Source organism: Beta vulgaris, chromosome 8 (assembly GCF_026745355.1).
Source record: "Beta vulgaris subsp. vulgaris cultivar EL10 chromosome 8, EL10.2, whole genome shotgun sequence".
NCBI lineage: Eukaryota > Viridiplantae > Streptophyta > Magnoliopsida > Caryophyllales > Amaranthaceae > Beta > Beta vulgaris.
Genome location: NC_079209.1, coordinates 46,881,609 through 46,897,018, shown reverse-complemented (window position 1 = coordinate 46,897,018; position 15,410 = coordinate 46,881,609). Strand labels below are relative to the sequence as shown.

Here is a 15,410-nt window from a genome sequence, read left to right as displayed (position 1 = left end):
ACTCTTATTATTCCAAGAGTAAAATAAACCAGTAGTAGGTGCCTCCATCAACTGATGAGCATGCATAACAAAATTCCTTAGGTCCACAGTCTCAGCTTCACTTACTTCATTACCATTTAATCTATCTTGGGCATTATAAACAGCATTATAATCCCCTATCAGAATACAAGGCTCCTGACACAAGGACACAAACTGATACAACTCCTCCCAAAGCACCTTTCTATCAGCAATTGTATGAAGACCACAAACAACAGCCATCTTAAAAAGATTCTCCCCATTACTATTCTGAACCTCCATGGCTATGATTTGCTCAGTAGCAACCTGAACCACAATCTTCACATCATTAGTTATCCAACCAACCCAAATTCTCCCCCTTGGAGAGTAAGCATAATTATTAACCCAACTCCACCTATTACCAAACTTTTTTTTGGATTTTCCCACTATTTTGACTCCTTACTCTAGTTTCAAACAAGGCACATAAAGAAATTTTTTGAGTGTGAAGAAATTTTTTAATTTCCTTCACTTTGATGGGGTCATTCATCCCCCTCACATTCCATGTTATAACCTTCATTAAGACAAATAGGGATTAGGTCCCCTAGCACCCCCAGGACAGCTCCCAGGTAAACCTGACCCAAAATGCAGCTGCATACCACTCTGAGTATACACCTGTTTACCTTTATCTTTTGTCTTTCTTGTAACCAGTCTCCATTCTCCTTCATCTGCAACAGGATTGTTAACACGGGTGTTAAGAGGAGTAACTATAGGCTCTTCTGTTACCTCAGTAACCTCCACTGTCTGAGCTGGCACCATTTCCTCCCCTACTTGTTCTACAGCTGCTACCATTGTGGGGGGAAGCTGATCATCTACTTTCTCAGCAGGCAAGACCTTCTTAGGTATCCACTTTTGCACAACTCTGCTATCAACAACGTTTTTTCCTCCACAAGTATGACCCACTACCTGACATTTTTTACAGAATGTAGGGACCCAATCATACTCAAGTTTTTGTTTGAAAACAATGCCATTATGATCTTCAACTGCCACCACTTTAGGTATTTCCTGAGTAACATCCATCTCAATCAACAGTCTAGCATAAGAGATTCTCAAATTTTGACTGGTGCATTCATCCGCATAAAGTGGGACTCCGAGAACACTACCTATTCTGCTCAAAGAGTCTTCTCCCCAGCAGTTCAAAGGGAGATTAGGCATCTTTACCCAAATAGGGATTACCTTTAGCACTTCCTCATGAAAGTTAAAACTGGCACTCCGTTGTTTAACTATCATAGCTTTACCAAAAAACAAGTGAGGCCCTGAAAACAAGATATTATCCCTTTCCTCCCTAGACTTCATTCTAACAATAAAGAATCCTTCATCATGCTTAAACACTTGTGGTTCTTCCTAAGTTTGCCATTGAGATTTAACATATTGAGTTATAGCATTCAGAGTGGGATTTTGGCCAACTACATAAACCACTACAGCATTTAACTAACCTTCACTCATTCTTTCCACTTCTATTTTGTCTAACTTAGCCGTCGGAATTCCATCAATGAAAACAGGGGGGATGAACTTGAGACCCATACCTTTGTCAGATATTCGGCTCTGCGCTGTAAAAAACTTCCATTTTTGCTTCGCTACTTCATTAAGGTTGTTGTTATCTCCCTCCATACTCTTATTTTGCTCCATGTTGCTCACCATCTCCACCGGAGTTCTCTCTGCTATTAAAGCTTCTTCGGTTACTGTTCCATTAGATTTCTCGCCCACAACTTCTAAAGCTTGTTGTTTTTGTGACTGAGAAGATTCACAAGGTTCTCCCTGAGCCGACGAGCTCGCCACCAGCGTGGTTACCTTCTTTTCCAGGCCCATAATCAAAGATGGCGCACGTTAGCGTAACACCTTAACATACGCCAGCAGAGGTTTAGGGTTTTAGGAAAGTTTTTTTCTATTATTAATTTATGATTATTAATATTATATATTTATAACTATCATTTAAAAATATCCAAAATACTATTATTATTCATTATTATTACTTATCATTATAATTATTATTTAATATTCATATTATTATTGTTTAAATATTATTTATATTTATGACATTTAATTTAATTCAATTTAATTTAATTCAATTCAATTCAATTCAGTTCAGCTGTTTTATGCCAAAAAGAACAGGCCCTAAGTCTATAACACAAAGAAACACTATCCCAAATAAACATTATAGTTCTTGCAAAAAAAAAACATTATTATAGCATATAGAAACACATTATACCACATACAAACACACTAATAATATTATCCTAATCTTTTATATCAAGTTTTAATTGTACAATCAACTATAATACACATAAACACACTGTATGACAAACATATACACTATTTTAGAAAGAAATACACTATATCACAAACACATTATAACACAAAGAAACAATCACAAATAAACATAATATAGCATAAAGAAACACATTTACCACACACAAATACACTATATCGAAACTGACAATATAAACCTAATCTTATATAACAGGTTCAATTGTACAATCAACTATATCACAAAAAAAAAGGAAAATAGAGTAAGAACTTAAAGAAAGAGAAAAAAAGCAATTATGAGAGAGAAACTAAAAAGGCAAAGAAATTTGAGGAGAGAGAAAGACAAAATAGTAAAAGTTATAATCATTACAACATATATAATATTTATTGGGTGCACACTAATTGTGCACAGGATTCATACGATTTTTTTTTTATCAGTGAATTATCTTAATATTTTTGGTGGTAAAATTTTTAGTTTTGCTTACATAGTACTTTCTACTTGGGGAGATTTACATGGTTCAAGCTAAGGGCCTGTTCTCCCCAGCTTATTTTCAGTTCAGTTCAGTTCAGTTCAGTTCAGCTCCAATCAGTATAGTTCAGTTCAGTTCAGCTCCAATAAGTTCAGTTCAGTTCAGTTCAATTCAGCTCCATTCTTTTATAACCATTTTGTTAAATATTATTATTATGTTGGTATAATTTATTTTACTTATTATTATTATTATTATTATTATTATTATTATTATTATTACTATTATCATCATTATTATTATTTAAATATATATCATTACTATTAAGTATTTTTATTATTATTGTTTCTATATATTATTTTGTTTATTATAGCTTTACTCATTATTATTACTATTATTATTAGGAGGAACATGGTTTAGGTCAAAGCACAAATAAACCCACTTTTTTTTGCCCATAAACTAATCAAATTGTATCAAGACGTTTTATGATGTATTTTCGCGGTCCAACCCAATCATTATTTTTATTACTAAATATTTTTATATTATTAAATCTAATTTTTAAAATAGTAATACTAATTTACTTCTTAGATATTATTGTTATTATATATCATCATCAAGTATTAATATATTAATACATATAATATAAAATAATTATTATTAATTATCATTATTGTCATTAATTATTATTATTAATTTATGGTTATTAATATTATTTATTTATAATTATCATTTAAAAATATCCAAAATACTATTTATTATTATTATATTATTATTATTATTCATTATTCATTATTATTACTTATCATTATAATTATTATTTAATATTCATATTATTATTGTTTAAAATATTATTTATATATTTATTACATTCAATTTAAATCAATTTAATTTAATTCAATTCAATTCAATTCAATTCAGTTCAGTTCAGTTCAGTTCAGTTCAGTTCAGTTCAGCTCAGCTCCAATAAGTCCAGTTCAGTTCAGTTCAGCTCCAATAAGTTCAGTTCAGTTCAACTGTTTTATGCCGAAGAGAACATGCCCTAAGTTAGTTAAAGAAGTTAATTATTGGTTTTAATTGTAAGCTAAGAATGTAAGGTCTGAAATATGCTAAAGAAAATCGAAACCTTGGGCTGCAGTAGATGAGTTGTTATTAGGCAAGTAGAGAAAGAATATTTCCTATTTTGGACTAGCTAGGATTGGGTAACAAGCAAGAAAAAGCTCCCTTGCTCAATGTCTTGTGGTTTTTATGGGATATAAGGAAATATTTGCCTAACTTTCGTGAATCTAGTTATTCCTTAATTTTAAACTAGATTTTAAGCTTGTTTTAAGGGGGATGTTTCCTTCTTTCTTTCCTTGTAAAACCGATCATGTTAGTGTTTGGTGAGCAAGGTTTTTCTTGCAAACTGTTATAAATAATGCACACCTAACCTCCTAAAGGAGTAGAGTTGATTTGGTTAATTTTCTAGTGCTTATGCATTGAAATCGATGTGTATAAGCCAAAATACATAGATCGACGTGTGTGCATTTTCTAATTGAGGTTACTGAGAGACCCTTTAATTCTTGTGAAAACTAATAGTATTGTCCCTTGTTTTAATTGAGTAAAGTTACATTCTTTGAACCTAAACCTTTCAAGATTCAACCTTTATCATCTTGAACGAGTCACATTCTAGAGTATCTTTCTAGATTTTGTGAGTTACAATTAAAGGTGGGCATGGGCCGGGCTAGCATGTGGGCCGACCTGTTGCCCATTATGTTGGCCGTGGGCCTGTTACCGTCAAGGAATTTTTATTGATGGCCCATGAGTCGAACGCCCCTTTTCTTTATTTTTTGGCCTAAAACTACAAATTCAAAAAAACAACATAAAACACAGGCCAAACCCGCAGGAGGCACGAGCCTGGCCTGCGAGCCCGTGGGCAAAAACCGGAAATTTCAGGCCCGACACGGCACGATCCGCCGCTCACGGGCTTGGTCCCGACCCATCATTTCCCCAAGCCCGTGGACCGAGCTCGTGAGCAGGCCCGACCTGACCCGACCCATGCCCACTTACAATCACATTAACTTGTGCATAAACTAAGGGACTGTTCTCTTCGGCATAAAACAGCTGAACTGAACTGAACTGAACTGAACTGAACTTATCAAAGCTGAACTGAACTGAACTGAACTTATCGGAGCTGAACTAAACTGAACTGAACTTATCAGAGCTGAACTGAACTGAACTAAACTGAACTGAACTGAACTGAACTGAATTGAATTGAATTAAATTGAATTGAATTATATTACATTGAAATAAATTGAATGTAATAAATATATAAATAATATTTTAAACAAAATAATATGAATATTAAATAATAATTATAATGATAAGTAATAATAATGAATAATAATAATAGTAGTATTTGAATATTTTTAAATGATAGTTATAAATAAATAATATTAATAATCATAAATTAATAATAATAATAATTAATGATAGTAATGATAATTAATAATAATTATTTTATATTATTTGTATTAATATATTAATACTTGACGATGATATATAATAACATAATATCTAAGAAGTAAATTAATATTACTATTTTAATAATTAGATTTAATAATTTAAAAATATTTAGTAATAAAAATAATGATTGGGTTGGACCGCGAAAATTACATCATAAACCGTCTTGACGCGATTTGATTGGTTTATGGGCTAGAAAAAGTGGGTTTATTTGTGCTTTGACCGAAACCATGTTCCTCCTAATAATAATAGTAATAATAATTAGTAAAGCTATAATAAAAAATATATATAGAAACAACAATAATAATAATAATAATAATACTTAATAGTAATGATATATATTTAAATAATAATAATAATAGTAATTAGTAAAATAAATTATACCAACATAATAATAATAATATTTAACAAAATGGTTATAAAAGAATAGAGCTAAACTGAACTGAACTGAACTGAACTTATTGGAGCTGAACTGAACTTATTGGAGCTGAACTGAACTGAACTTATTAGAGTTGAACTGAACTGAACTGAACTGAACTGAAAATAAGGTGGGGAGAACAGGCCCTAAGAAGGTTTAATTCATTTTTTTAAGTGGGCATATTAGGGAGAACGAAAATTATGTTAAACTGATAAATAATTTGTATAAATGCATATGAAAATTTGTTACAATGATATCAATTTTGAGTAAACATATAAGAAATGCTTTAAACTGATAAGAAATATGCATAAAATAAAATGACAGAGTCATGTGTCTACAAACTCTAAATGACTCAAAACATTCAAAATGACTAAGACGTGTCTCAGCCAAGAAATTTAATGATATAAAAATTTAAGAATTATTGATAGATCATAAGTTGATCAATGTCATTATTATTTGATTACTTATTAAGATTTTAATTTAATTAGCTTATATGCATATATCATATTTTAAAATTGAAAGTACCTTGTATAAAAGTAAAAATTACGTATTATTTTGACATGTTTTTTGATATTTATAAACAAACTAAGAGTTCCTTTTTTTTTTTACACAGTTCAATCTCCAAGAAGCACTGTGACTTTTTGTGTAGTCAATCTATAAGAGACATATGTCCATCAAAATTCACTAAACTGAATTATCTAATGACCTCACACAAGATACAAGTATCCCGCCCATAACTCTATTATTGCCTCTAATTAAATGTTGCCAACATGAATCAAGTAGAAACTTATACACTCAACCCCAAATTTGCTATATAAAAGGAAATTGAGAAAGACATTACATCAATAAGTTGTTTCTCAATTAAGTAGCTTAGAGATAAGTAGATAACAATGAATCACAAAGTCACTTGCTTGGTTGTGGATGACTGGATCTGGATGGCACAATCATATGGTTAGTGTGACAACTTTTCACTTGCTCTTCACAACCATATCTTTAGAAACCGTATTAATCTACATACATTACATTGTTGCTAAACAAATACTTAGCTTGACCTAATAAGGTACGGAACTAATTAACCCTAACCCATACCTTCTTTTTCTCATTCTAGTTCTTCCACTAATGTCAATCGTCAATACTTGCACAACCACTAACCAAACCTTTTTCATAACTATTACCACAACCAAATTTGACAACCCACCATTATTGCAGTATTCATTCCCCACTGCGAGCCAACCATATAGCATGCAGAACTATATCTCCTCACTGTCATAACATACGGCCCCAAGCCCTTGCAACCAACTGTAAATGGCTCATGATTTTCCTAACTTTGTGCATTATGTGAAGTAGTGTAGCTGTTGATGCAAAAATGAAAACAAGCTAATGACACCATTGTTTAGTGATTAGAATTACTTTTGCGATCCGTTTGGTAGTCGTTAATAAATTATATTAATGAGAATAAATTTTAAATGTAATAATACAAAGGAATCACCTTTAAAATCTCCATGTGGAGGCAATTTCAATCCCCAAGTTTGTATTCTTTTCTCTATGGAGAAGCAATCTCACCCTAAGCTTGTGTTTTTTTCTCCGATAGGAAGCAATTTTTATTACTACTCATTATTACTGCCTACAAGGTAGTAGATAGGAATGAAAATTTAAGAAGAAAAATAGACACTTTAGGATAGAAAATGAAAAATGATTTTGTTCACAAATTTACATACAAATTCATTCTCATTATCAGTATCTAAAACCGACTCTCGAATGAGAAGTCGGGGTAATGCCTTGTACGTAGGTGACTAAAACCTGTGATAAGATTCCATCGCTAACGTAGGAGAAATCATAAATTCTAATAAAAATTTCCACCAGTTGTTAAATGAGAAGAGCAGCTATGAAATTGATGAACTCTAATGCATTATAGATTGAACACACATACAAACTTATTAAAGAAAAAAAACAACATACTCTTACATGTCAAACTTTGACCATAACTTGTTTTTTTGAAGGGAAAGAAAAAAGAAATATTACCCATAATTTTCATAATGTATATTTTTAACAAATCAAATTTTCGTAATTTCTTGTGAAAAATATATGAAATGCTTACAATAATTTCAACTTTTATAACAATTTTTTCAACTTTGAGCAAGTCATATTTCATAATGTAAAAGCTTAGAAATGAACTCAAACGAGTTCTTCTAGAACATTTTATCGAGTCTAATATGAAGTTTTTAAGACTTATCTCCTTTAGTTTAAGTTTAATATTTTTGTCTAAGCTGTTTTATTAGCTTAACAAACGAGCTTTAATCAAGTTTTGACCCACCTTCAGCTCATTTGCACCCTCACCCGTAATTTCCATTCAACCCAACAATATGTGGGTCTAGGCTCCTATACCATAATCAATTAGTATATTCTTGCAAATATTCCAATATAATTCATTCCAACTAATATATATGCTCGAAAAAGTAAGGTTTGTAAAAATATATTCTTAAACTAAGATATATCAACCGAGTACATGTAATTACGTAAATATAAGTTTTCAACACAAAAAAAAAATGCATGGTTGCAACTTGCAATACCGAAAACAATGAGAACGTTCAACACAATTTACACAACTGACTACTGACTAGGGGGATGAAGAAACACGCATTCCTTTGATTCCAGAAGGTAAACGGGTCTCTGTTGATGGTCAATCTAGTAGATTTTGGTCCCATTACCTTACAGATTTGAGTTGATTTTTCTGGTTTATAGCCAATGATAAATTGTAAGCTTTGAGATTCTTGAAAACTAACATGTGCGAGTATCTGAAATAATCTTCAAGATCTAAGTTGACATCAATTCTACTAGGATCTTTAAGTCGTATTAGATTGTGATATTTGGATTTGGTCAATCTCTGTTGATATCATATTTGATTATATTGTAAAGGATCTTATTATGAATATTTCAATGAATATTAGATACATTACTTGACAAGTTGCGACGATTCACCACTAAAAAAAAAAGTTACTGACAGTATGCGCCAACGGCCAACCAATGCAATAACCATTCCATCAAATTTTGTTACATTTTTCTTTTAAATAACATTAATTTATTGATTCAAAGTCATACGACATTTACAATAAAAGTAGAAACTAAACAAATTCATATCAAAATGAAATAAATACAATTATAATATGACCAAACAACAATCGTTGAGTAGATCTAACACTTCTGAAAACCCTCGTCTTTCACATCGTTGTCTGATGCAGCCTTCTGCAAGGGGGTCTGTCGATCTTTTGTAGTTTTTAAATAGAGATGGATTTAATTCAAGTGATTGTAAATGAAGTCTTAACATATGTTGCAATTCCGCACAAATTTCGATCAACAAATCAACATCTTGAATTACACAAAAATCCAAAAATAAAATCTCCAAACTCTCACATGGAGAGAGATAAAACTCAATATATGGGTAGATATAACCCAATATATGGGTAGAAAAACTCTTCATTAGAGAGAAACTGAAATTTATTAGAAACATAAACCATTAGTTGTTTGACATACACGTTGTTATGTAAGCAATATACATTTTCATTTTCTAGATTTGAGTATTTATTTAGTTGATAAGGAGTGAAAAAAATTGGGGCAATGAAAATTCCTAGGATATTGGAATTCCTACAAAACGTGGGAATTTATTCACTCCTCCCCTCGAAAATTCCCACATCAATTCATGAGAAGTACAAATTTCTTCATCTCAATCAAACACATTAGTCTATTTCCTAAGAATTACGTTAGTGAAGGTATTTTCTAGAAAATGAAACTTTCTATAGAAATTAAATTCTCATACATACCAAACAAACACCTAGTTTTGGAACATGAGCGATGCATGGATTTTGTAATACTTTATAATATTCAATCGTTATAATTTTTTATATTTAAAATCAAAAAAGCATATCGATAAACAAGCATAATTAAAATAGAAAGAACTCAAAAAATACATAGAGAGTACTAATGTATATGCTCTTTGAGGAAATCTTTGTGTTCATTGTGGATCAATCACATGTTCACAGTTGAAGATTTTGTTATTCCCTCGGACTTTGGAGGCTTGGACACATGTTAAATGCATTGTTGTTTATCAAGGCTCAACCTTGTAAAAGAAGTCTCATCAATCAAATTAGTCTTTGGGTGTGATCTATCTTATCGCAATCCAAAATTAAGTTAAAAAGAAAAAACACAAAAAGGATCGAGTGTAGAAATCTTGGTGTTGTAGCACGTAGTTTTCCTGTGGAAAATGCTGGTTTAAGACAAACATTGACTTGAATCTTCTGACATAAATACCATAAAAGAGAAGACATACAGATTTATGAAATCTGGTAAATTTAGATTTTGTTCATACGTCGATTGAACTGTAAAAAAGTATATAGATTCTTAGCCTAGGTGATGTCGATATGAAAGATTTTAGAATGATGAGTTGATCTTTCTTGCTAACGTGTCTGGGGCAAACATAGATCCTGCTCAAATCTAGATACTTAGTTTTCTGCTTGAATTGATTTATCCAATAAGAAGTGAAGCAATAGTTATCATTGACAAGAATTCTTAAAAAAAAATAAGTGCGGTTATGCCTTTTCTTTTTCTTTTTGTAGGAAATGAAGATCATCACTCACAGATTTTTAAACCGTATTTACAATGATAGCTAGTTATTAGCCTCGGGTAAGAAAAAATTTCATTTATTAATATGATATTTTATGATAATAATACTAAATACAACTTAGTCTAGTGGTTAGAGTTTTAGTATATGTACTTGAGGTCTTGGGATCAAACCCTATACTATGCAATTTCTTAATTTTTTTAGTGTACATGAATTACATGAACTAAAACTCCCTAAGGAGAGCGTCACGTGGCACATTTTCTTGTTTTCGCATGCCTTTTAATATATTTGTACAGATGTACATTAACTATATACTTCTAACCGTAATTTAATGAACTTTATAATGTGGTAGCAAAATGCCATCAGTCAAAGGCTTTCTTTTAGCAGAAAAGTAAAAATAAGATTCTTCGTCTAAGTCATTTGCCCGTTGCTGGTCATCAATCTCCGGTATCGATTCCAATGCATTTTATATATATATTTTAATATTTAAGTGATTTATTTCTTAAAAGGTTGACTATTCGAAAGTCAAAAGAATTATTTAATGATTTTAGGTAATAAAATATTTTAGTTAGTCATACTTTGAAAATTATTTAAATAGCTTAAAATATATTTGAATTTATTAAAAAGGATTTTAAATTGGGTTGAAGGAATCCAAATATGCCCAAGTACCCAAACATTAAATATTATTGAAAGTCGAAACCTTTATAACTTTTATATGACCATCTTTTATTAAACTAACCCATCAAACCTAATTTTCTTTTGAACCCTAATAGGAACCTATACATACTCCTTCATTAAACAATTTTGCCACATTGAAAACACACCCTAAATTTTCTCTCCTCTCTTTTCTTTCTCTCTCTCACGCCATTCTCTTCTCCCCTCTCCTCCCTCCATCGGTTTTCCTTCCTCCCTCCTTCATTTCTCGGCTGCCACCGCAACACCACCGGGCTGCCGCCGCCAGGGCGCCAGCTGCTGCAATCGGCAGTTCCTCCCTTCAGCGTATGTCTTTCTTTCTCTTCTTCTTGGTTTATTTTTTCCTCCTCTATTTTTATTTGATGCAAACTTTTATATATGTAAAAATTAATTTTTTTGATTTAAATATAATCTAAGATTATGTAGTTTATATAATGAAGTTAGGGGTGAAAGTTCGGTGTGTGGTTTGGATTAGGGTCTGATCCAATCCAATCCGAACAAAATTTGGATTTTAAATTTTCAATCCGAATCCAAACCAATTAGGGTTTGAATCCGATCTAATCCACTCCGAATTTTAATACTCTAAATTGGATCCGATCTGAAAATCCGATTTTTGTTTAAACTCTAGTTTTTCGATGAAATACATTTAGGAAAACAGCAGCCTACTAGATATAGGAAATGAGGAATTAAATGAAGTTAGTGTTTTAGGGAAAGGGTTGAAGTGCTATATGTATTGGGTTATGGTGTAGGTTTTGTTTTTAAAAAAAAAAAAAAATCAGTTAAGCACTTAAGCCCAATCCAGACACATATACAAGACATATTACTATTTGGTTATATTGGAATTTTGGATCCAATTACCCTCAATCCAATCCGATCTGAAAATCCATTTTTAAAAAAAAATCTCAATCTGAATCCAATCCGAACACAGGTCGAATCCGATCCGAATTACTAATTCGGATTGGCTTTGATTTGATTTTGGATTTTGTCCGAATAACCTTCACCCCTAAATGAAGTAATTAAATTTCAGATTTAATTATTATGCTTGAATTGAGATCTTAAGTATCAAAGTATGGATTTTTATGGGTTTTATGAGTTGGAAAATCATAGTAGTATATTATAGTTTGTATAATTGAGTACTCTTATAATTATGATTATGTTTAAGTGTGTTTTAAAGGGATTTCAATACAATATATGTTGCTAGAATTTTTTATTAGTATACTTATAATGGAGTTTTAATTATCAAAATATGAATTTTTAAGTGGTTTAATGACTAGTATAGTAGTAATATACTAGAAAGTATTAATAATCAAAGTTTTAATGATGGAAAAGATTTCTAAACACTTTTAAAGAAGGTTTAAAATATTTTTAAGTTTCTGGAAATTATTTGTGTATTGATTATTGGTTATGTTGGTATTTGGTAGGCGGAGAATATTCTTTCGGATCGACAACTATTAAATTGGTTAAAGTAGCATCGAATTTTGTCTACACAAGGTGTGTACATACCTATGTGTGGGTTGGATTAGTATCATATGCTAAGGATGAGATTTATGTAGTATCATGTATAAGGAACTATTTTTAGTTCATATGTTATTTATATTAAATTGAAATTGAATGTCGTTTTATGTCGTTGTGTGAAGCATGTTGACTATGATGATCAGGCCCGGCTAAGGCCCTGTGCAGGGTGAGCAACTGCACAAGGCCGCCAAAATATCAGGGCCCATATATTTTCTTTGTCTGTCCAAAGTATAAAAAAAAACAAAGCCAAATTCAATTCACGCGTTCTGGCTCACTATTTTTCATGCTTTCCCTTCCAATTTCCCAAACCCCATTAATGGTACCTTTGTCGTTTCGTATTCCCGAAATATTTCAATCTCCTCCATTACAATTCTTAAAAAATAAAGATTACAAAGATAATTCTTATCTCGTTTGACCCATTTAGCAAAGAAAAACAAGTATATCAATAGAATCAAAACAAGTATATCAAATTGAAATAAAAAACAAACGAATTAATCGAGGAAGAAAAACAAGAATCGGATGAGAATGAAAGCAAAGAAAGAAACTGACTTTGAAAAGTCATGAAAGAGTAATTAAATTAAAGAAACGAGAGGATGACACGGTTTTTATGGGAGAAGAAAACTAAAGGTGGAGCTAGCAAAGTGGAAAATAAAACTTACAGATGGAGGAGACTTGTTATTTGGTTGCATGCCTTTGTTGTTGGGACATCTCTTACACATAGAGATATAAAGGAGGTGAAAATGAGAATGGTGGGTGGCAGTTACTGTTGCAACGGAAGCGATTATAAAAGCAATAAACTCAAGAAAAACGAATAAAGAACACACAAGATTTAACGAGGTTCACTATCAATGTGATAGCTACGTCCTCAAGGCAGGGGAAAAGATTGTTTCACTATGAACGAGATGATTACAAGTACAATAGGCAAGATTCAATCTAATTGAATCTCAAAGACTCTCTATAATCTCCTCTATTGTGTTTCTCTCTAATCTCTCTCTCTAATTTGTGGTAAAGGAACCCTAAAATATGAAATAACATATTTATATGAAGTCTAAAATACAAGTCGTAAGTCGTAGAGAAAACCGGGCAAAAAAGCGCTCCGCGATAAAACGCCCAGCTCGCGACTCGCGACTAGGCGCGACTCGCGATGGGGTAGCGATGGGTCGCGATACTCGTCTCGACTCGCGACGAGGTTCTGCCAAGCCGCTCAAAAAACACCCTGCAGCACCTCGCGAAGCAGGTCGCGACTCGCGACCGAGTTGTTCTTCTTCTTCGCAAGTCACATTTCACAAATCTCCACCTTGACTTGCATCTACCACTTGCATCTACCACACAACTCCACCTCGAAGCAATCAACCAAGCATGTATCTCTCCAACAGTACCCGAGATACTCTTTCCCCTCCTGCAGTTGCATCTTTAACCCGATGCCGGGCTTGCCCACTTTGTCCCGGGGCCGGATTGCCTCCACCTTGAGGCACAACCTCTCACAAGGTCATATGTGACTATCAACGTTCAACAAGTCCAAGCAATGTTTGAACTTGCGAACTGGAACTAGCTTGGTGAACATATCAGCTGGGTTGTCAGCAGTCCCAACTTTCTTCACTACTATCCTCTTCTCACTCCTCAGAAAATGGTACCTTACATCAATGTGTTTAGTTCTATCATGGTGCACCTGATCCTTGGCAAGACAAATAGCACTCAAGCTATCACAATACACAGTCGCACGATCATGGTGTAGACCCAAATCACTGACCAAACCACGTAACCATATACCCTCCTTTGCTGCGGCAGTCAAAGCCATGTACTCAGCCTCCGTAGTAGACAAAGTCACTGAAGACTGCAAAGTAGCCTTCCAACTAACCACAGAACCTCCTAGAGTGTATACATACCCGGTCATCGATCTTCTAGTGTCTATATCACCTGCATAGTCCGAATCAGAATATCCGGTCACCAAACACTCAGTATCATTCCCATAAATGAGACCCACATCTGCCGTTCCTCTCAAGTAGCGGAAAATCCGCTTCACTGCCTGCCAGTGTTCCTTCCCTGGTTGAGTCATAAACCTGCTCACAACACTAACAGCATGTGCTAATCTGGCCTAGTGCACACCATAGCATACATCAGACTACAACTGCACTACATAGACGGAACCTTAGACATATACTCTTTTCCTCATCAGATTGAGGAGAAAGACAACAGAAAGACGAGCATTTGCAGCAGCAGGAGTATCAATAGATTTCGCAGTACTCATACCAAACCTGTCAAGTACCTTCAAGATATAACTTTTCTGAGAAAGGAAAAGTTTCTTCCGTCCATGATCCCTATAGATCTCCATGCCAAGAATCTTCTTTGCTGCTCCCAAATCTTTCATGTCAAACTCGGAACTCAGAAGCTTCTTCAACTTCAAACGTCTGACTTCTTCTTTGCTGCAATAAGCATGTCATCAACATATAATAAAGTAAATATATGAACGTCCTCCACCTTGCTATGATAAACACAACAATCATATGGACTCCTGTCAAAACCATGCTCAACCATGAAGCTGTCAAACCTCTTGTACCACTGTCTGGTGACTGCTTAAGTCCATACAAGGACTTCTTCAGACTGCAAGCAAACTTCTCTTTTCCTGGAACAACGAACCCCTCTGGTTGACTCATCAGAATATCCTCCTCCAACTCCCCATGTAGGAAAGCTGTTTTCACATCTAACTGCTCAAGTTCCAGATCAAAATGTGCTACCATTGCTAATAACACTCTAATAGAAGTATGACGAACCACTGGCGAGAAAATCTCATTGTAGTCGACCCCTTCCCTCTGACTGAACCCTTTTGCAACTAGCCTGGCTTTATATCTGACACTTTCACCCTCTGAAGTTCCCTCTTTCCTCTTGAAAACCCACTTGCAACCAA

The 15,410-nt window shown here is 33.1% G+C and overlaps 1 protein-coding gene across 1 annotated transcript; it reads right to left on the bottom strand.

The window, feature by feature from the left end:
• Positions 1-570: 570 nt before the first annotated feature.
• Positions 571-1,347, bottom strand: LOC104909079 (uncharacterized). The gene has a single exon (XM_010698265.1). The coding sequence runs from the start codon at positions 1,345-1,347 to the stop codon at positions 571-573; it is 777 nt and encodes a 258-aa protein (XP_010696567.1).
• Positions 1,348-15,410: the final 14,063 nt, after the last annotated feature.

What these genes read in the sequence shown, in the direction of transcription:
- LOC104909079 (XM_010698265.1), bottom strand. Translation starts at nt 1,347, where the DNA reads ATGAAGTCTAGGGAGGAAAGGGATAATATCTTGTTTTCAGGGCCTCAC.